This window comes from Tachysurus vachellii, chromosome 12 (genome assembly GCF_030014155.1).
Source record: "Tachysurus vachellii isolate PV-2020 chromosome 12, HZAU_Pvac_v1, whole genome shotgun sequence".
Lineage (NCBI taxonomy): Eukaryota > Metazoa > Chordata > Actinopteri > Siluriformes > Bagridae > Tachysurus > Tachysurus vachellii.
Window position 1 is genome coordinate 17263543 of NC_083471.1, and position 20745 is coordinate 17284287.

Below are 20745 nucleotides of genomic sequence, written 5' to 3' on the forward strand. Positions count from 1 at the left end.
AATCGTGTAAAAAAAATTAAAACAATGGACAATGATATCACATGAAAAATACAAAAATGAGAAATATGAGTTTATTGAAAATTTATTCAATTCTCAGTGCCTATGTTTAAAATAAATAATGGTAAGGTGATGAGCATAAAATGACCAAAAGTACAGTGTTTTAAAAGAACGGTGAGCAAAATCAGTACAATTTTAGAGTATTTTATAAACAGACATAATATACAAAACTGTAATTTAAAAGAAAACAAATGCAGCAACCTATTAGAAACAGTATAGTCTGTAGTATACTTTCTGGAAAGCAGTAGTTTTAAGAGTTTTCAGGGGACCATTATTTTTGCACGTCTGAATTAAATATTAGTGTCTCTTTAAAGATTTTTTTGTTTTTAGTGTACTCAGCATTTAAACAAACATGTAACGCCAATGCTTTTGAGCATGTCTTATGTGCCATTCTATCCCTAACCAATCACCATTTCTATAGAAGTAAAGTGCATGTGCAACACTATTTTGATCTTTAACCCCCAACTGTGTTTTAAACCGTTTAAACAAGGATGCGGCAGTGTTGACACTTTTTTCCTGTCTCCAAGGAATGTTTTAAACACAGGTAAATAATTAGACAGCAACTGCAAAGGAAGTAACCGATTATGAATATATTAAATACTGTCATTCAAACTACAGCGACACTCTCCATAATAGAGCATGCTGCTCTTTTTCATTGAGATACAAAGCTTCAGAGACATAACTCATGGTTACATTGCATGATAAAAGCACTAAAACATGATCATGAGTGCACCATTGTAAAGGACACAGCTGTCCAGTGGAGAAATCACTACCTGTGGCAGTAGAGTAGCAAATCAAAAGAGCATCTGAGACATGTACCAAAGCCTATTTCATTCCCTATGTAAAAAGGTCCATCGTAGTTCTATACAGCAGTGCTACGGCTAATTTGTTTTTTAAGCGCTGAATAAATAGACGATAGTACCACAATGTGTGAAGGCCAGCAACGAGTATGACTGGGATTGTCATACAGTGACACAGAAGACAGTTCAAAGCAGCAGGTTTTGGGATGGGGGAAAAAAAAACTGGTCAGGCAACTTTGCAATACTTTTCTACATGAATTTGTGTAATGTTCTTCATAAGCAGCAGACCGTAATTCGATGCAGCTGTCTCAATGTCGGTATTTTACAGGAAAGAGACAAAACATCTGTGCATCAGAAAGAAAAGCTCGGCTGTGTGTGAGCCTGACAAACTGAAAATGTATTTCAAGTAACAAGAGCTCGATCAATAAAAAAAATGCCACAGGCTTCAGGTACAGAACAAAACCTCCACCATGAACTGATCAAACAAGGAGTATATTGACTGTCCAGACATTCACTCATAAACAACCACTCTTGATGCATCACAAAACAAGAAAAGAAGTTGGTAGTGGACATCTTTGTGGAGTTTCCAAACATAGACTAGGTACAAGAGAATCCGTTTAAATACAGTTACCCAAAAGCTTTATTTTGCACTCTTTTTTGGCACAGCAGGCCTCTTAACTTGCCAGAGGTGATTATGAATGGTCAGGGCGTCCACACTGACGGACACAGTCTTGGCAGGTATGATGGTGAATATCTTGCGGTCTGAGCTGTACTTGTAGAGCTTATCGATCATCTTCTTGGTGATGCTTTTTGGCCCATTTCCAGTAAGCTTGTGGATCTCCTCTGTGTCAGGAAAGTAAGAGTAGAGTGCACGGAACTGACAGACACCATCACGGAAGAGAATCATTAAGTGGTTTGACTCGCACTTCTCGATTTCCTGCAGGTAAGTGTAAAAAAGTAAATTATTTTAGATTAAAGTTATTAACCGTCTACTTCAGCAATATCACTGCACACTAATGCAACTAAATACTATTTTAATATATAAATGTTTTAAATCTATTCAATGAAACAAACAATCTGTTCTTATATAAAAAAACAAACCTCAAAAATAGTGTTCTTCAGTTTTTCATTTACTTTTCCTGCCAAGCAGCAGTGAGAAATGGCATTGTGGATTATCGGCTTATTAGACTTTGCACTTGGCTCCTTGAAAAGTTTAGGTCCTGCAGGGATTATAAAGAAGTTTAAAAATTAAAAATGTCTGAACTCGGACAAAAGAAAAGCTTAAGATCTTAAGAATCAATTCTGTTATTTCCAAAATGTAAGTGGAATCCTGCTAAACATGGGGGGAAAAAGTTTCTAATTTTTATAACCTTCTTAAATGCAGGTTAGTTTTTTCAGTTTCTATAAATAAAGGTAAAATAACTTACCAGTATATTCCGCCATAGATGTTGATGTAATGGAAGATGCAGTAGAACCGTTGTCCCAGTCACGCTCCGTTGTCCGACTAAAGACTGAAAACAACTCCATAGGTTCCCCCCTGTTCATGGAAATAATACATCGATGAGAGCAATAGGGCATGACATCACTGAGAGGTCACAGACTGGATTAGTGAATCGATGGATTTTGAATGGCATGCATACACATTCACAATACTTACCGCTGTGATCCTGCACCTCCCGAGTTCACACTGTCTGCTTCAGTAGTAGCCACCGAAGCCAGTGAGAGATTAGAGCCAGACTGGGCACTGATCAGGTTCTCACCTAGAAATGATATTAAAAAATGTTTTATATATTATACACTGTGTGTGTGTGTGTGTGTGTGTGTGTGTATATATATCACAATATATATTGGTTCTTGGTTCACAATACCAAGAAACAAGTCACTCACACTACTCATAGTTTTTTTTTTTTTTTGTAGGAGTACAGCAACTGCTGCTCTTGTGCAAAACAAATCCATGGCTATGTTTTCTGTCTCTCTTTTTTTTTTTTTTTTTTTTTTTTGCATTTGTGCATGCCTATCTATAAATGAGAGCTTTTTGCAGAGGGGAATAAAAAAATTTCTGAATGGGAAATTGTAATAAATAAATAAATAAATGGTCCCCTTGTAACTTGCGGGTGTGAACATAGAATTAGTCTTGTAAAGTCATACCAGAAAACAAGAGAAAACACAGTAAAAGATTCAATCATAGAAAAAACACAAAGAAAAACAAAACTTACTAGCAGGAGCGCATTTTGGAACCTTGTCCATGGAAAGCTCCTCCTTCATCACAGACTTTGGTCTCTGCTTCTTGGGCTTGGGTTTGGGTTTAGGTTTAGGCTGTTCCTGCTCTTCAGATAACTCTTGTTGTTTCCGTTTCAGGTATTCTTGTTTAATTAAGTCTCGTCTGGCTTTTTCTTCCTCTTTTCTGATCCGGTCCTCTTCAGCTTTCCTCCTGAAAACAATAATATTCTTAACAGTATGATTCCATAAAGTTTAACCATGGTGATAAAAAGAAATCAGAAATTAATTCCTGCTAGACGTTGCAGTATAGGGACTGTTCTCATATGCTGCATTGGACAGAATTTGTAATTTATTGTATGTACTTTCACTAAGTTATTTCATAAACACTAACATGTTATATATAAATGAAAGCTAGTGCCAACCAGTTACATTTCATAAATATATTAACTTCAGCTAGGCAGCTTTTATTCATTAATAACCTGAACACCTTTAAATGAAGCGTTTGCACCAAGACATACCTGGCTTCGTCCCTCTTAAGCTCACTTTCTGCCTCTAGCTGTTGCTTGCGCATCCGAGCCTCCTCTGCCTTCTTCTGTTGTTTTAGGAGAAATGCTGCACGCCTTTTGGCCATTTCATCCTCTGCCTTCTGCTCATCCTGAATTTAAAAAAAAAATCAAAAGCAACAAGTGAGTGAGATGTAGTCTAAATCACTGAACCTATATAAAGTATGTCAAGCTAATACCTTGAAGAAAAAGCCCATGCCACTTTTCTTTTCTCCATCAGCTGCATCAGTAGTTACTTCTAATGCATTGGAGCTGGCCTCATTTGAATGGGAAATGCCATGTAAGTCTACCTCAATCAGACTGGCTTTGTTCTTTGAGCTGTCCTCAAACCCAGGACCAAAGGATTCCTCTGGGTTCTTTAACGTACTATTCACACCTTCATCAAAAGTCAGTCCGAGTGCGACAGAGCTTGGTTCCCTTGAGACTGTACGCAAGTTGGCTTCGTCATCAAGATGGAATGTGGTGTTTGTTAGTCTTGCCTCTGTTTGATTGAATGTCTCAGGCTCCACTTTGGGGGACCTGCCCCCTGGACTTGCTCTAGGAGTGGGACTGTCAGTGGGAGTGGGCGTAGAAATTTTCTGCCCTTTGCTGTGGTCCTTGGACAGTTTCAGCTCAGAGGGTTTGGAGCGAGACCGTGCGGAGGTGAGCTTTGGGGGCTTACGAATTGCAGGGCTGCCACTTGGCTCCACAAAATGAATAGCTGCTCGAACCTTCGGTTCGTGTAAATTTCCTCTGTCATCAACAGGGGGTGGGGCAGCACCTGGTGGAGACTGGATGTTTTGCCTCATAAGCAGGTCCTGCTGGAGAGATAACTGCATCATCTGCTGCTGAATGCTGCTGATGGCCTCGTTAAGCATATCTATGGAACGGTTACACTCATTAAGGTCTATTTCCTCATCTATGTCTAAGGCACTAGGTGGTATAGCAGCTGCATTTCCCCACTCAAGAGATGCCTTCTCTGGCTCCTTAGTGCCTTTCTGCCTATCCCTCACTGCATCAAGACAGGAGTCGTCTTTTGATGACTGCTCTTTTTCTCCATTAAGCTTTCCGCCATTTTTCAAGCGGTCAAACTTGAAGGGCTGAGGGAGTGTGTCACTCTTCCCTTTTTTTACTACATGGAGGAAGGCAGCTTTTCCAAGCTTGACCCGTTGCCTAGCACACAATGCCTCCACCTTCTTCTTCTGGGTCTCAATGGCACGGCGTTTTTCTTCGAGCTGCATGTGCAACTGTACAAGTTGTGAGGCCAGCATATTGCTGCTGTCCTTGCCCTGTTGTGTAGGACTCTGATCCCTTTTTATCCTCCATGAGGTGAGGGGAAAAGGGAAGATCTCTGACCCATCTGGTGTAGTCCTTTGCGAGCTGCTGGTGCTGGAGCGAATGTCTTGATTGCTGCCAAACCGTTGCATCTTTCGCTCTGCAAAGCTAGTCATTTTCACACTGCCACTGGCCACACTACTGACCTGTGACTGAACACTTAGAGCGGGGCTGGAGCACCTACTTCCTTCATCCTTATCCTCATGCTCCTTCAAGCTCATGTCTTCTTGAAGCTTTGCAGATTCCTGATCATCTGCATAAAACTGTTTCTTAGAAGGATGAAGTTCCTTGGTTAGTTCTGGCTCCTGATCTTCAATCGTCTCGACAGTTTCTGTGTTGTCATCAGGCAGTTCACCCCACGCTTGTACAGGCATCTTGTCTTCAGCCGATGATGAATGCAGGTAGAACCCAGGTGATTGATCAGCAGAGGACTCTACACTGCTTGTGACTGTGGTCCTAAAGGCATGAGTTTGTCCAGCACATGGGGGCACAGATTCATTGGTTTTGGGCTCAGACGCTAAATCAAGATCAGTGATAGAGCTGGAATTGAAGGTTCGATTAAGGTTGTATGGAGGTCTTCGTCTGGCTGATGAGCTGGGACCCTCCCCAGCACAACCCCTCCGTGCTGATGCACGCTGTCGTCCCTCTCCCGACTCTTCCTCTTTATTTAAGCATATAGACTTTTCTTTTGCTGGTTTAAGGACAGCAGGCATCAGTGGTTCCAGGTACATACTTGCTGTTCTGGAATCTGCAGGAGATTCCTCTTGTCTTGATTTAGCAATTGTGGAAGCACACCAGTTTTCTACATCCCCAGAGTTTGACAGAGTAACCTCGTTTTTAGACGGCTCCTCTCGAATAACAGTCATCATATCATCTTCATCCATGCTAACATTTCCAAGAAGCCCATTACCATTGACTCGTCGAGGACCACTCTGGCTTGGAAGACCCTGGTGTTTGGGCGTGACTGTAGAGGCCAGGCTGTCCTCACTGATGGAGCATGTGAGGCTAGCACTGTCACCCGAGGCCAAGTCTGCATCACTATCAGTTGCACAGTGAAGAACATAGCGATTCAGCTGGGATAGTGGCCTGGATATGGATTACAAACAAAACGGGTCATCTTTTGGTCAACTAAACACCAGTGTAGAGAAAAACATGGTAATTAATATAAATACTAATCAAAACACTAAATAGATTTTTCTTATACCTCTGTCTTTTTTCTGACCAGGCCACAGATCCTCGAGAATGACTCTCCTGTGTTAGTGAATTAGAACGATTTCTACAGCCTGGAGCAAAAGAAGAGCATACAAAATCAATTTCTCTTCCTGATTTTACTGTTAACATGACAATCAATGTGAAAAATAATTTTTTAAATGTTCGTTTTAATATCCTACCTGATGCATCCTCTCCTTGTTGAGATTTTTGCTGCCTCTGTCTCAATGGTAAAAGTGGATGTGAGGGGCTAAAAGTCGAATTCCCCTTATTACTGAAACAGAAAGCATTATCACCAAGAAACTAAATTAGGGCAAAGGCTATCTAGTCTTAAGCAACACTATACATCTCTCATGTGGCTGAACAAACATAAACTAGTTTTTTTTTTTATCTGTTTAAGGTCCTTAACTAGGACACGATATACTCTCACCCTATATGCCAGCAAAATACTCTACTGCCACAATTAGTCTCGTGCTGTTTTTTCAATTTATTTGTTTCAATTTACATCTGACCTTTTAATATTAATGGCAATGTATGCAAATCATTTAGTGACACAGCTAAAAAGAGCTAGAGTTCTGACTCAAGTTTGCATGCTTCATACTGTATATTACATGTAATCCAGCCAAGATGTATATTCATGCAAGGAGTGACAAGACTCTTGAGCTTCTCACAAATGCCAGAGTGCAAACAACAGTTAGTGTTAGCAGGTTACCTACTTTTTAATCGACTGGTTAAACAATGTAAATAAAGTCTTAAATTAAGTTTGTATAAAGCTGAGAAACAAAGGAGTTATTATGCTTTATATTATTAGTTAGAGGCGCATCTCACTGCCCATACCAACTTCCAGCTTTCTTTTATGCAAAAGAAGGTTGCATAACAAACAGGACCAATAAGGAAATTCCGGCTGGCAATTACACGTCCATTTAAAGATGCAATTAGTTCTACTTGTAGTGAAACAAATCTGGAGCTAACTAGATATATAGAAATTGTTCTGTTTTACTTGCAGAGTAACAGGAAACCAAGAAGTTCAAAATTGACCAATGACTGCACTTGGCCACAGAATCAGACCATATTAGCCTAACATGTCCAGATGAAAAATGTATTCTCAAAGACATCAGGGATTTCAAGACTTACGAAGGATCAGATTCCTCAGTGTGCAGGAAATACCTGTTACACACTTCGGGGCTGTTTGGAACAGGATGAGCTGATTCAACCATTCCAGGTGAGACTAGGAAGCTTCGTTTGGTAGCATTGGAGATGGGCACGGAGGGTCGGGAGCTCTTCGACTGAATCACTGCTCTTGCTGTAAAGAGATGCATTAGATGCAGCGTTACTAGGATCACTTTAATGTGATTTGTTTAGTAGGTTTAATCACCCGCTCAACCCAGGCTTATGGAAACAATAAAACCAATTAAATAAAACCCACACACAATTTAGAATGTCCAAAAATAATGCACTTCTCACCATCCTTCAACTCTTGCACATCCCTTGGGTGGACAAAGTCAGGCTTCACAATCTCAAACCACCAAAAGAGTTCAGCAACGAACACCATCACATTGTTCTGTAAAACAAACAAACAAACAACAACAAAAAACAGGATGAGCATTATAAATGGTGCTATAAATAGAGAAAAAGACCACAGATCAAGTCAGTATTGTCAAATTTCTTACTTTGAGCACCAGAGGTGAATACAGCATGTCTTCTAGTGTTAAATAAAAGCTTTTATTCAGGTACTCATTGGCAAACTCCTTCAGTAGCTGGATATTATACAGGCTGTCTGCAATAGAGGTTACTTCCTTCAAGCAAATATCTATAGGACAGAAAAGATAAAGTCAACAAACAAGCTTGTCAGGACATTTTAATAGAAACACTGTACACCTGCCAATCAGCATAAAATAATACAGCTACAGTCCAATAACTTTAACTATGGCTGACATAGATTGAATTACTCTCATTCTAACTAACCAAATTGGCACAGTTGACAGTGGAAAATCACCATCTGGTATTTTAACAATTAATCAGTCCAGTTTGGTGAGTCTGTGCCGACTGTACTGTTTTACTGATTCATGTTCTTGGAGGACAGGAATAAAACCTGAGGTGTTATGTTGCTGTAGTAGCCTGTTTGCTTACTACTAACTCTAAAGACTGTTGAGTGTGAAATCGTCAGGACCTTTAACCAAACATTAACCAAAGCTATTGACCTATATCCATATTTTATGCACTGCACTGCAGTCACATGACTCATTGGATAATTGCACAAACAAGCAGGTGTACATGTGCTTAATACAGGTGTTTAATGCAAGTGTATAATTAGTCAATATTTGCTTCCAAATTAGTTAAACATATGAAAAGTCTGAAAGCATGAAAAGACTACAGTAAACAAATTTAATGTAGTCTACATCCTGGAGTGAAGCACTTTAAAATTTCCATTTAGTAACTGTACCATCAAGCTTCATAAGATCTGGGCAGTAGTAGTGGACTACAGTCAGTAAGGCAGCACCATCACACACATCCCTCATCAGATCCTCCAGCAGGGGAAAGTGGGGAAGCAGACGGCCTGAGGCGTGTTCTCTTCTATAACGCACCTGAACAGGAAGAGGAGCAGAGACCGGAACAGGGTGGCTTGGCCAACAAGTTCTACCATACCTTAAAATAAACTAACTAGAATTAACTATGAACATATGAACATATCTTTTAAAAGAACCAACTTACTTTCTTTAATTAAACTTAAAATTTTAATTATTAAAATGGTATATATATATATGTAGCTGCATAGCCATAACAGGATATAGTAGTCTGTATGGAAGGCAACCCATAACAAGCTATATGTAGCATAAATTCCACAATCGAAATGTACTGGGGAAAAAAATGTGTTTTGCTATACGCTGAATACATTTCAATTTCATATCAAAATATCCATTTGTTTTTTTATACATTTATCTCCAAGTATTTCTATGTGGTAAACAACTAAGAACATGGTATTTTGGAAGTTGCAACTGACCGGTGGTTCGCTTGTTGTCTATTGTTTAAACAAATGTCTACTCTTAGTCTGGGTCATGGGTTTGGCCTGTGAAAACTGTAATTGCTGTTAAAAAGAATAAAACAAGATGAAGACCAGCAAGCTGCCCTAAGCAGAAGAGCAAGCCAGAAGCTGAGAACAGAGAGGAAAACTAATCACAGCCAAAGTAATGAAAAGGCCAAAGTGTGGAGGAAGAAAGTATCTGCTCATGATCCAAAACAGCTCATCCGTCAACATGGTGGAGGTTGTGACTTCGACAGCATAGCTGCTTCTGGAACAGGCTCACTAAAACTACACGTGATTTTAGCAGCAGAAAAAAAAAATCGGAAGTCCACAAAAACATTGTCAGAAATTTATCCAATCTAATTGACTGATTACCTGAAACATACTGCCATTTCAACAAGGGATGTCATCAGGTGAAATACAGAAAGGTTTTAGATCAAGACAAATAACTGGACCTTGCCACAAGTGAGCAGCATTTCAAAGTTCAAAGCTGTTTAACACATCTACACAAATATCCATCATCTTTAACCTTTCATCTTAATCTCAAATGTCTTCAGTGTATAGCAAAGATAAAATGGTGGCCTTGCCATTCCAATTTCTACAAATGGGTTTGTATCCATACATATTCTAATAAAAGTAGTTTTGCACTAGAATCCACACCCAGAACATAGCTTGTAAGAAAACACACACATTAACTCACTTTACTAAATTCAAGAATCAAGGTTGTCCGTTCCACAGCAAACAGATTCTTGACTAGAGTTAAATGCAATTTCAGCAAATTTACAAACAAAAGTCAAATTTAAAAACACTGTACATTTAGTTGCCAGGATGAGGAACGGTCTTCCTTGACTCAGCTAAACCAGCTGGCTAAAACACACAGCATAACTACACACAGTGAGGGCTATAACAGAGAGCAGAAAGTGAGTGAGAAGTCCAGTATGGAAAGGGAGGACGTTTGAGAAGCATTGTCCCATGTGTGGATTACATGACAAGCTCCAGCATGCAATGGCACTAGCATGAGTTCAGGGCCAAAGGCACACAAGGCATAGTGAGTGTGAGAGATGGCAGGTATACATATTAATAGACCTACACTGCACACCGAAAGTCATTGCACCCTATATATATATTTTTTTTTTTTTTTTTTTTTTTTAAATTAATTAACTGAAATTCTCTCCAAAAATAATGACCATTAAAATAATATCAGTGATGACAATAAATGTATTTCTGATGTGGTTTACATTTCCTACACACAAAACTACCTTGCAGGCATTTTGATAATTAAAAATTACAATACTAGTTAATAAATAAATATGAATGTGATAAAACAGTGAAAGAAACCCTGCCCAGAAGACTAAACCTAACTGTTAAACACATTACATGTAAACACAGCAAATACTGAGTTGTTGTTGTTTGTTCTCTCAATGATGTATGAGAGAAGGAAAAACACTCGCTCACTATATCGCCAACATATTGAACCAATATGTCCACCAATATTTAGCAACAACAAATAAATCTAAATCATTTCGGGGGCCCTACCGCTGCATAAGATCACTGTATGCAATGTTATTTATAAGCAAGCCGATGAGTACTTGGGTAAAGTAAGACCAACTGCAGATGATCAAATCATTAAACAGCAAAAAAGCAATGGAGTAAGGTCAAGGAATGGAGTGAGAAGAGACAGCTGCCATGTACAATTTAGCACAGAAAGGACAAAATGCTGGAATGACACACTGAGATTTACTACTCTCACACAAACACGCAAAAAAAATGTAGCTTCATTAACACACCCAAACGCACGCACACACAAAGTGGAATGCATTTGGGCTCAGCGGAGTGGAAACCTAACATTGTTGGGTGATTATTGGACAGCATGAGCCACTAGGCGTCAGCATTTCCTACTGTAATTCACTGCAAAGCCTCAATGGTAAGGTGTGTATGTGCACACATCAACAAACAAATGCGTGCAGTGGTAGAAATGATTGCACTGGCAGCAAACTTACAGGTACTAGTTTCCAATACCATTTTGAGGGAGACTATCCAAGTAGCAAGAGAGGAGGTTAGAAGGAGAGAGACGGGAGGGGGGGAGCAGAGCAGACAGGAATGTACAATCAGAGAAAAAGAAAAACAGAACTGACACCACTAGCAGAGAGACACAGAGAGCGAGAGAGAGAGCGAGAGAGAGAGCGAGAGAGAGAGAGAGAGAGAGAGAGAGAGAGAGAGAGAGAGAGAGAGAGAGAGAGAGAGAGAGAGAGAGAGATCAGGACGGGAATGGACTGGTAGTAGGGATCATTTCTCTGTTACAATAAAGTTTAAATAAGATGAAATCACTGGGACTATAGTACACGTATATTTTCACTGCAACTTTTTCTGAAGTTACAGGAACTGGGGAAAGTAAATGAAAAGAAAACCAGGATGATACCTTCTGATGATTGGGAGACTCCAGCAGATGTTGCTTTACTTTGCATTCCTTCTCAGAGATCTCCCTCATTTTTAAATTGACCTGAAATGTTTAATAAGAATATATTAACATTATAAACATCATAAAGCAACAGGCTGATTTATTAACCCAATGTACCTTCTACACCCATCACAATCCACTCCTTTATTACATTAAGTGCCCCTACAGAGTTTAACAACTACCCGTTCATTATCGCTGCAACATAATGAAACCTCACAGTGCAGGATTGTGTAAAGTACTATTTGTCCTGTCTGCCTTGTGTGGCTTTTGTTAAAGTCTAAAATGGAAGCTAACATTTAGTTATGTTCCAATATTTTATGTCGTCTAACTCACAAGCACTGTGCATATTGTCTCACCGTTAGACATGTACAAACTAAAATAAGTAACAAACTCTTAAGTTACAATTTATTATGAATTATTTGCAAGACAATATTTTACTGATACTTTTCGTATTGGCTTAATTCATTACAGCAAGAAAAACTTTCTAATGACTAAAATGTGACAAGTGTGTTTATCTATGCAACTCACAATATCATTACTTTGTTATGTAACAAAAGAGACAAGTCTGTTAAACTGCAACACAAATCAGTCCCGTTTTAGTTCCATTACCTTGTTAATCCAGAAGATCATGGCATCCTCCAAGTCAAAGGGAAGCTCTTTAGAGGCACTGAATGTAGAGAAGCGCTTCACACAGGTCACCACTTTCTCAATGCTGATCATCTCCACTGTGTAGACCATCATCAGGGCATCAATCATAGGCATGTGTGAGCTCTACATACACCGATAACAAATCAAAAGTTACCACAGAATCAGATGGTAAACATTTATGGCAAATAAAAGTCACATGCTCAGCTCATATTCCATATTCACACACAAAGGCAAAAAGGCCTCCAAATAAACCAGGCCACTACTCTGTTAACTGCAATGGGCAAAACATAGTATAGCACACTGGCAAGCATTCATAAAGAAATCATGCATCCAAAAAGCCTAAAACAGTTCAGACACTAAGCAGTGACACATGAATAAAACTACCAGGCATTCTATCCTAAGCGGCTACAATCCTAATCGTTTCAATTAAGGTCACCTTCTTGCAGACCAGATTATTGCAAACAAAAGTATAAGACTAAAGACTAAAATCTAGTTAACAAATCTTGGCTATTAGTGCATACCTAACTTATAAATATTTGTGCACACTGCCCATATGCTCACCAAACTGCATAATTATACAACGACATTAAAATCAATATCATAAGTGATTAACTCAATTTAATTAGAGCTTCAATTTCATTAGAGCTACAATTTAATTAGACGTACTGTATAAGGCATTTTCCTTAGAGCCATAAAATGTTTAGATATTAAAAAGGCCGCAGTGAAGCAAATTTTGTCTGTTTTTACTCTGTATTTCTGCATCAATACTGCACTTTTATTACATGCAGCACCAATGCACCAGGGGACGTCATGCTAGAGGAAACCTGGAACAAAAATGCCCCAGTTCTTCTAATATATTTTTTTAGGTGAGTGGATCAAGCAATAAGATTTGGCATAATGTTATTGTTTTGCATGACTTTAAATATGATGTATGAGCAAAATATACATATATAAATATAAATAAATAATACATTGATAAATATATTATGTTTTCACAATCCAACTATAAATATAAAGCTGAATATTAAAATACAGTTGACTTAATTCTTCATCAAGACGTGAGAGTGTGTAGAGAGAGAAAGAGAGAGAGATTTCACTCATTTACTTACACTGCACACAAACCAATCCTGAAAGTACAGTATTTACAGTTGCTGTGTTTGTTTACAGCGGGGTTGCCATGGTAACCTCTCTCTCATGAATTATGCTTGTTTCCTGCTTTTGCCATGCTCTCATCACATTTTAAAAGCTATTAATAAATGATGTACTACTAAGCTCCTTCAGTCTAAATATGGCTAAATACCTCACCCAGAGCGTCATGAGAACATGTGGATAGAAATATCCTGCTTAGTTCACAATCACTTTGCAAGACATTTATTCAGACTGCCTTTACCTTCACTAATATATTTCTAACCGATCTCCTACATGTATAATTTTGTATTTTCAGTAATCTTTCGTTATTTTTCTTCTGTTTCTTTGCTGAAATTGTATAAAATTACACCTCTTTAGTTTTCTATCCATTATCATTCACATAATAAAAGAGATCACTGTCAACAAATTAGCGTTGTGTGTGTAGGTTTATTAACAATACTATCCTAACATCCTGTCTTTAAGAGTTGAATCCTCTGAAGCAGTGTTTGACATGTAATCCATTATCAAAATGTTTGTGCCTAAAAAGCTTACACAAGGCAGGGGAAATAAAATTCACTCCACTTCATCTGGATTGCTTTAAGTATGATTCTTAAAGTGCCGGCTAAAGTTCTGGTCATGACAGGTTCACACAAAGCAAATATGAACTCAGTTATACAGACTCGTGCCTTGGAACAATCGGTCTTTGTCAAACAGGTTCATGTGGGTTACACCACACAAAGCCTTGCACAGGGTGTGGACTCAATCAAAAACATTTGCATCAACATGGATAAAACCACAGGTGGGTGGACAGTGCTAAATAACCAGCACTTTCAATTTCTAATCACTGCAAACATATAGCACAATGACAGAAGTCAATGTAATCCACTCCTTCTCTAAATGTTTAGTAGAAGCTCCTGCTGCAGTGTTTGTACTGGTGAAAGAGATATTAACAACACACACCAAAGAACTTTTTCTCCTGCCTGCTTTTTTGGTGTGGCGATAAGGCATGTTATAACAGGAAGACTTCCGCACACTGAAGCATACACTGGCCACGCAAAGCCATACTTCCTTCCTCTTTATGCATCTGTCACTGAAGATCAGGGCTATCAATGCAAGCTATTCATCTGCACAGACTTTCCAACACACCTCACGTGAACCCTTTCTGCAAAATGCATCTCATTCTTCCCAAATACACTGCAATTCAGACAATGCAGTTACTCAATTCTCACCATCTTTATTGGCTGACAGGTGAGGTCCTCCTCAGTGACAGGTGTGTCATCTCCCTCCATGACGTAAATTCCTTTGCGAGACAGAGCATGAATGACTGACTGGTGGGACTGAAGGGACGCCGCTTGGTCCCCTTTGAGAATGAGTCCACACACACGACAATAGAGTTCAGATGACAACAGCAGCCTGATCACAGGAGGCTTGATGTGCTCCTGTTCATACTGGTCAGTATAGAAGGGGTCCCGCATGTCCTCTGGTATGTGATCTGAAAAAGAGGTAAATGGAAAAAAATTGGAAATAAGGAATAAATTAAAATAATGAATAAAAAAAGTTCTTTAACGCCCAACAAGCAGGCTGGTTTAAGTTGGGTAATAATTAGGGACAAGTGTCCTAAGTGAAACACAACCAGGATGTACAAGAGAAGCCACCATTACCAAATAAAATGCTATATGACTCCCATAAATAGCTGAACACCATACGACCAAAAGTTTAAGGGGGAACTGACCATCACGCCCATATGTAGCTACTCACCAACTGTTGTCAAAGTTAAAAGCACAATTATTTCAATTTCCCTTCAGTAGAACTAAAAAACGCAATCCTGTTCCAGCATGAGAAGCACAAGATGAGTTTCATAAAGACAATGTTTATCAAGGCTGGTGAGGAAGAAATGGAGTGACTAGAGCCCTGAACTCAGCCCCACAGACACCTTAGGGACATGCTGGAACCAACTCCTACTGCACACCAGGCCTTCCAGACATCATTGCCTGATCTTAATAATGCTCTTGTGGTGGAAAGAACACAAATCCCAAGAGCCACGTTCCAAAATCTAGTGAAAAACTTCCAAGAAGAGTGGAGGTTACATTATTACCCATGTTTTAGAATTGCTATATGTGGGTATAATGGTCAGGTCTCCAAATATTTGGGTACAGACAGTTTAAGAACCAATGTTCTAGGCTCTAAAGTTCATTTAGTAGACATTTTACAATAGTAGAATGAGGGATGCACAAATAAATCCCCAGCTGATGCCTGATGAAAAGTCAATGTGTAAAGCAAACTGGATTCAATGAAACTATATGACTAAGCCTGGCCTTGTTTAACTACTTGGAAGGGAGTTTGGATCTGTAAGTGTTACTTTTTCATAATGAGGGTGTGAAAAAGCTATGATGATGTTTTACACTTCAAGAGCTCCCATGTCGGCACTGATGAACTGTTTTTGGAGGGAACAATGAAGGGAGGGGCTGCATTTGCTTGAATTTTGAATTTCAATACAGCTTTCTACCAAAATAACTGGTCATGAACATTAAATAGAAAAGAGACCATAAGTATACAACACACTGCTGTAAATGACACCTGTAGTATTTTACCTAAAGAGAAGTTTACATTATTTTTAAAATATAAAAAAATTACAAGTTTAGTAAAATAAATCCAATAGCATGCGTTTGTTTCGGCGATGCCCCTGTGGTTAGATCAGACTGTGTACTTTGCTAGGATTAGTTTTAAGGCACAGAAGATTGTCAAAGACAGAACTCCATCATGTGTACGAAAGGCAATTACAATTGTCGATCGCCTTAACAGACAGGGTCGGTCCTGCATTACAGCCTGTCTGACAGTAATGGATAATGATAATGTATTATGAATACTTAATACATAATTGGTGGGAAAAATATAATTTGTTGCTATAAATCAAAAGGCAAGACACACTGTCAAAGAAGTCAAAAGGAGTAAAAAAAAAAAACAACTCACAGCTTGAGGTGTGAAATGTGTAACATCTTGGGAAATACAGGGCTGCACATACAGTGTTTTCAGACTCCCTTCACTTTTTTTAGTTTTGTTATGTTGCAGCCTTATACTACAATCGGTCACATTTTTCTCATTAATCTACACTAAGTACCATATAATGACAATGTGAAAACAAAATCCTAGAAATGTTTGCAAATGTATGAAAAAGAAAAAACTGAAAGATCCCATGAAGGCAAGTATTCAGACCCTCAGCAACAACACTTGAATTTTGCACTGAGCAAAAACCAAGCCATGAGGTCAAAGAAACAAGATTGTTGCATGGCACAGATATGGGGATTCTATAAAAACATTTCTGCTGCATTGAAGATTCCCAAGATCACATTGACCTCCATTATTCTCAAATGTAATATGTTTGGCACAACCAGGACTCTTCCAAGAGCTGGTCCCAAGTCAAACTGAGCAATCATAGGGTTAAAACACCATCCCAACAATAAACACACAGCCAAAACAACATAGGACTGGCTTAGGGACAACACTGTAAATGTCCTAAAGTGGCCCAGCCAGATCCCAGACTTGAACCCTATTGAACATTTCTGGAGAGACCTGAAAATGGCTGTCCACCCATGGTGCCCATCAAATCTGACTCAGCTTGAGAGGATTTGCAAAGAATCACAGAAAATCCCCCATCCAGGTCTGCAAAAAGCTTGTGGCATCATACCCAAAAAAGCCTGGAGGCTATAATTGCTGCCAAAGGTAAGGTGCTTCAAATATGTACTGAGTAAATGGTCTGAATACTTATGTGCATGCATGTGATATTTCAGTTTCTTCATTTTAATAAAATGTAACCTGAGAAAAACAAAGCTTTTAAACTCAAAGCCTAACCATTGTGCTGGAGTTGGAATGAACACAAACCTACAAAGGCCATAAAACAATACTGACCATTCAAAATATGAGGAACTTTCGCCTTAAGGACAAACAGGATGAACTTACCAGAAATTCCACTAATTAGGAAAATAACAAACAATTCAATCTACTACCTGTAGGGACATCTGCCCAAGCATTACACTGCCAGCATAAAACAGACCTGTGCTAGCCAGTGCCAAGAAAACTACTAAAAATATACTCTGTAGAACAGCGCTTCTGGTTAACACTTTTCAATCCTGTAGAAAAGTTAGTGTAGTGGAACTATACTCAATTATTGCAAGAAGAAAAACAAATAAAGCCTCAGCAGAAATCTGTTTTAAGCAGATAATGCTAGCTAAAATAAAGCACCAGTTATACTGAGGGGCAACAACCACACTGTTGGTCTATTACGCGGAAAGAGGAAGAATGAGGTTATACACCTTCCTCCTTCTCTGCTTGTGAACATATTCACACCACTTGCATATGGTAAAACCATAAATCAGTTCCCTAAACACAGTGCAGATCAATCAAATGTGTACACAGGCCTACTACTGACAGATTTTAATTGGGCTTTGACATTAAACAATTGGGTATTTTTTTAGTCAAATAATAAACTAATTTTCTAAGTTCTATTTTTAAAAAGCCAAGTTTACTTTACTGTATGTTCCTTATACAACCCATGGGGGAAAAATCTATTCATGTCTGAAAGTAAATAGTAAGTGTCTAACCGTCTTACTGACAATGAGACCATGCTTCTGGTTTATCCACACTATTTTCAAATCTTGCTAGCAATGCAGAAAGGTTACTCTGCTTAACTAAAGGTTACTCTGCTTGACTGTGGATACTCCTGCACTTCACATCCAGAACGATGCATGTTATGACCCAGATTTATTTCCACTGACATAAATTTACTGTGTGTGCGCCATATAACAGAAAGAAAGTAGTCTGTAAGAGGAATTAAAAAGGAATGTGCATTACTTCTAGAGCACTGTTCATTTGGGATGGTATTTACAGACAAACATTACAACGACATATAAACATCTCTGTATTGCTTTTTAATCTCAGCTAAAGCTTGATTTGGTTTTGACTAAAGAGAGTCACTAAAGACTAAATGATGAAATGACAAAATTCCTCTTAAACAAGATTCAATTAAAGTAGCTGAAGCTATTTCTACATACATTTCATACCAATTAATCACACAATCTGGAACAATTTCTGACGACATATTTGGACAAGTGTAAAATCCAAAGGATTCACCTGCAACAAATATATAGACCCACACCACATGTACCAACTAATCCAGTCAGAACAGGGCTAGAAAGAAAAACAGTAGTCTGGGGTATGTTCGGGTATTTGCTAATAATACACAATAACAAGCACTATCACGCAGCTTATCTTAATACATTACAGTATTATACTCATGTGCCACTTCTGTGTTGAAGACATAACGAAAGCATTTTGCTCTGACGGAGTTGAGCCGAAACAAGCTGTAAACACGGCCACTCACCAGTTACCCTGCATGATTTGTGTAAAGACAAATACACATTACCGATTCCGTAGGCTTTAGCAAACAGCCAACGCAGGTTAGCTGCTATCTTGGCCCTCGCTGAATCATACAGTTCCAACGGTGTGATCTCCACAGCTTCGCTTGTCGCGTCCATCTTTCGTCGTGTGCTGCTGTCACCTGCAGCCCCCAAGTCCAGGTCCATGCTGAGGACGCGTCCTACAACAAAACAAACCATCAGCTGTGGCTCTACCTCAGTGTCCTGTACTGCCTTATAATCTGCACTTTACCTTCAGATCAAACTCAACGATAACGGAGACAGCTAGGCAGCCTCAGGCCGGGGAAAAGCTCTGTAACGCTATCATAGCAGTAGGCAAATACATTAGCAAGCTAAATGGCCCGCTGATCTTGTTTAAATATATCCAAAACCTACATAATATCCATCGCACACTTCTATCGGGCTTATAATACAGTTAGATACAGAGTCCATTTTAGCACAGGAAAAACTGTGCCCAGCTAGCGAGCTACTATATTGTTAGCTACAAGCTAGTTACAAGCTAGCTGCGGCTAATTATGACGCGCAGGCTAACTATAGCCAGGTATGCTATATATATTTTATCAAAGGTTCTCACTGAGACTGGTTTATTAGCTAGCTTGCATTGTTTGCGTTAATAATATTAATAAATTTGTTATGTACTTGCCTGCTATAACCGAGCTCCCTGAACTGACCATAAATGTAATATATTAGCTATAGCTGCACAGTGTAAATGCACATACACACTGCCAATACGCGGCGGTGATAACGGTAGCTAACTAGCTTTAATTGCTCTGAACACACAAGAGAAAGACAAAATAACCCCATTGTCCGTGTTAAACGTAATATTCACGTTCCATACCTTGATAATTTATGCTCACAACAGACTAAAGAAATCCGCGGGTGGATAACATGAGGGTGGGCAGAGCAGCGGAACTCACGAAGAGCCGCTGGCCGAGCAATAGACTGTCTCCTCCTAACAACAACTCCGCGGTAGCTAAGCGACCCGTATGTGGCTGAGCCTAGCAACCGCGCGCGCGCCGCCCATTCAAGTTCGAAATGTAACCGACGTCCAGCAACAACGTTTTTTTCCCCAGAAGAAAATATATATATTTTTTAACTGCGCAGTTATTTTATTTTTAGTCTTTAGAACAAACTTATTTTAGGTAATTACTCTCAAGACTAAAATCAGTTTGTAGACCAATAACGTAACACACCACGTAAAATCCGATCGGGCGTAACGTCATTACCAAAGTGGGCGTGGCTTGGAACGTTCGTTAAAGCTTCAGATATTAAGTGGTAACATAAACATTAATAAAAAGACGATTTTTATTATTATTGGAACAAAATAGCATTTTAAAATAAACCAAACCGACAATAATGTTAAAAATATATGTCAAAAATCTTTATTTGGATAATTTCATAACTGGAGTTTCACTAAACATCCTTAAGATAGTTTTTTTTAATAACGGTTAAATGTTTAGGCTGTTTTGTTTTTCATTAAAAATAGACATTATTATTAATTATTTAATATTTTAAACACATTTAACCATGTTGTGTTGTATAGTTTGATAGCTGTTGAAAACCTCAAAATGTGCAAGGTTTTACGGTTGCATATATATTTCATACCAGCAGATGGCGCTCGATGAGCGATATTCTGCCCTGTGTTTTAGTTGCATCCACACGTTTTATGCGGATTTTTAATTGGACTGTGAGAATGAATTAGCAGAGGTAGCTGTTGTAAATGTGCTAGCAGGGCTAAAACCCTGTCGCTGTCAAACATTTAACCCTGTCGCTTTCAAATATTAAAAGACTAGCCTACAAAAGAAAGAAAGAAAGAAAGAAAGAAAGAAAGAAAGAAAGCAGATTATTTGCTGTTTCACTTTCACACTGAAAATGTTTTTAATATTTGTGCAAT

The 20745-nt window shown here is 38.7% G+C and overlaps 1 protein-coding gene across 3 annotated transcripts; it reads right to left on the minus strand.

Annotated features, from left to right (window-relative positions):
• Positions 1-37: 37 nt before the first annotated feature.
• camsap1b (calmodulin regulated spectrin-associated protein 1b) lies at positions 38-20016 on the minus strand. 3 transcript variants are annotated; one of them, XM_060882652.1, is made up of 18 exons: positions 19690-20016; positions 18839-19012; positions 14649-14911; positions 12253-12414; positions 11605-11685; positions 8607-8748; positions 7834-7973; positions 7628-7724; positions 7331-7466; positions 6346-6437; positions 6159-6237; positions 3820-6040; positions 3596-3732; positions 3074-3288; positions 2515-2617; positions 2285-2394; positions 1959-2077; positions 38-1794 (listed from the first exon to the last, which is right to left on the minus strand). In XM_060882652.1, the coding sequence occupies exons 2-18, from the start codon at positions 18996-18998 to the stop codon at positions 1498-1500; spliced, it is 4554 nt and encodes a 1517-aa protein (XP_060738635.1). In that variant the 5' UTR covers positions 18999-19012; positions 19690-20016; the 3' UTR covers positions 38-1497. The 3 variants fall into 3 exon arrangements, with proteins under 3 accessions (XP_060738635.1, XP_060738633.1, XP_060738634.1); XM_060882650.1 differs by having other exon boundaries at positions 7298-7466; positions 19690-20014; XM_060882651.1 differs by lacking the exon at positions 19690-20016 and adding an exon at positions 19084-19305 and having other exon boundaries at positions 7298-7466.
• Positions 20017-20745: the final 729 nt, after the last annotated feature.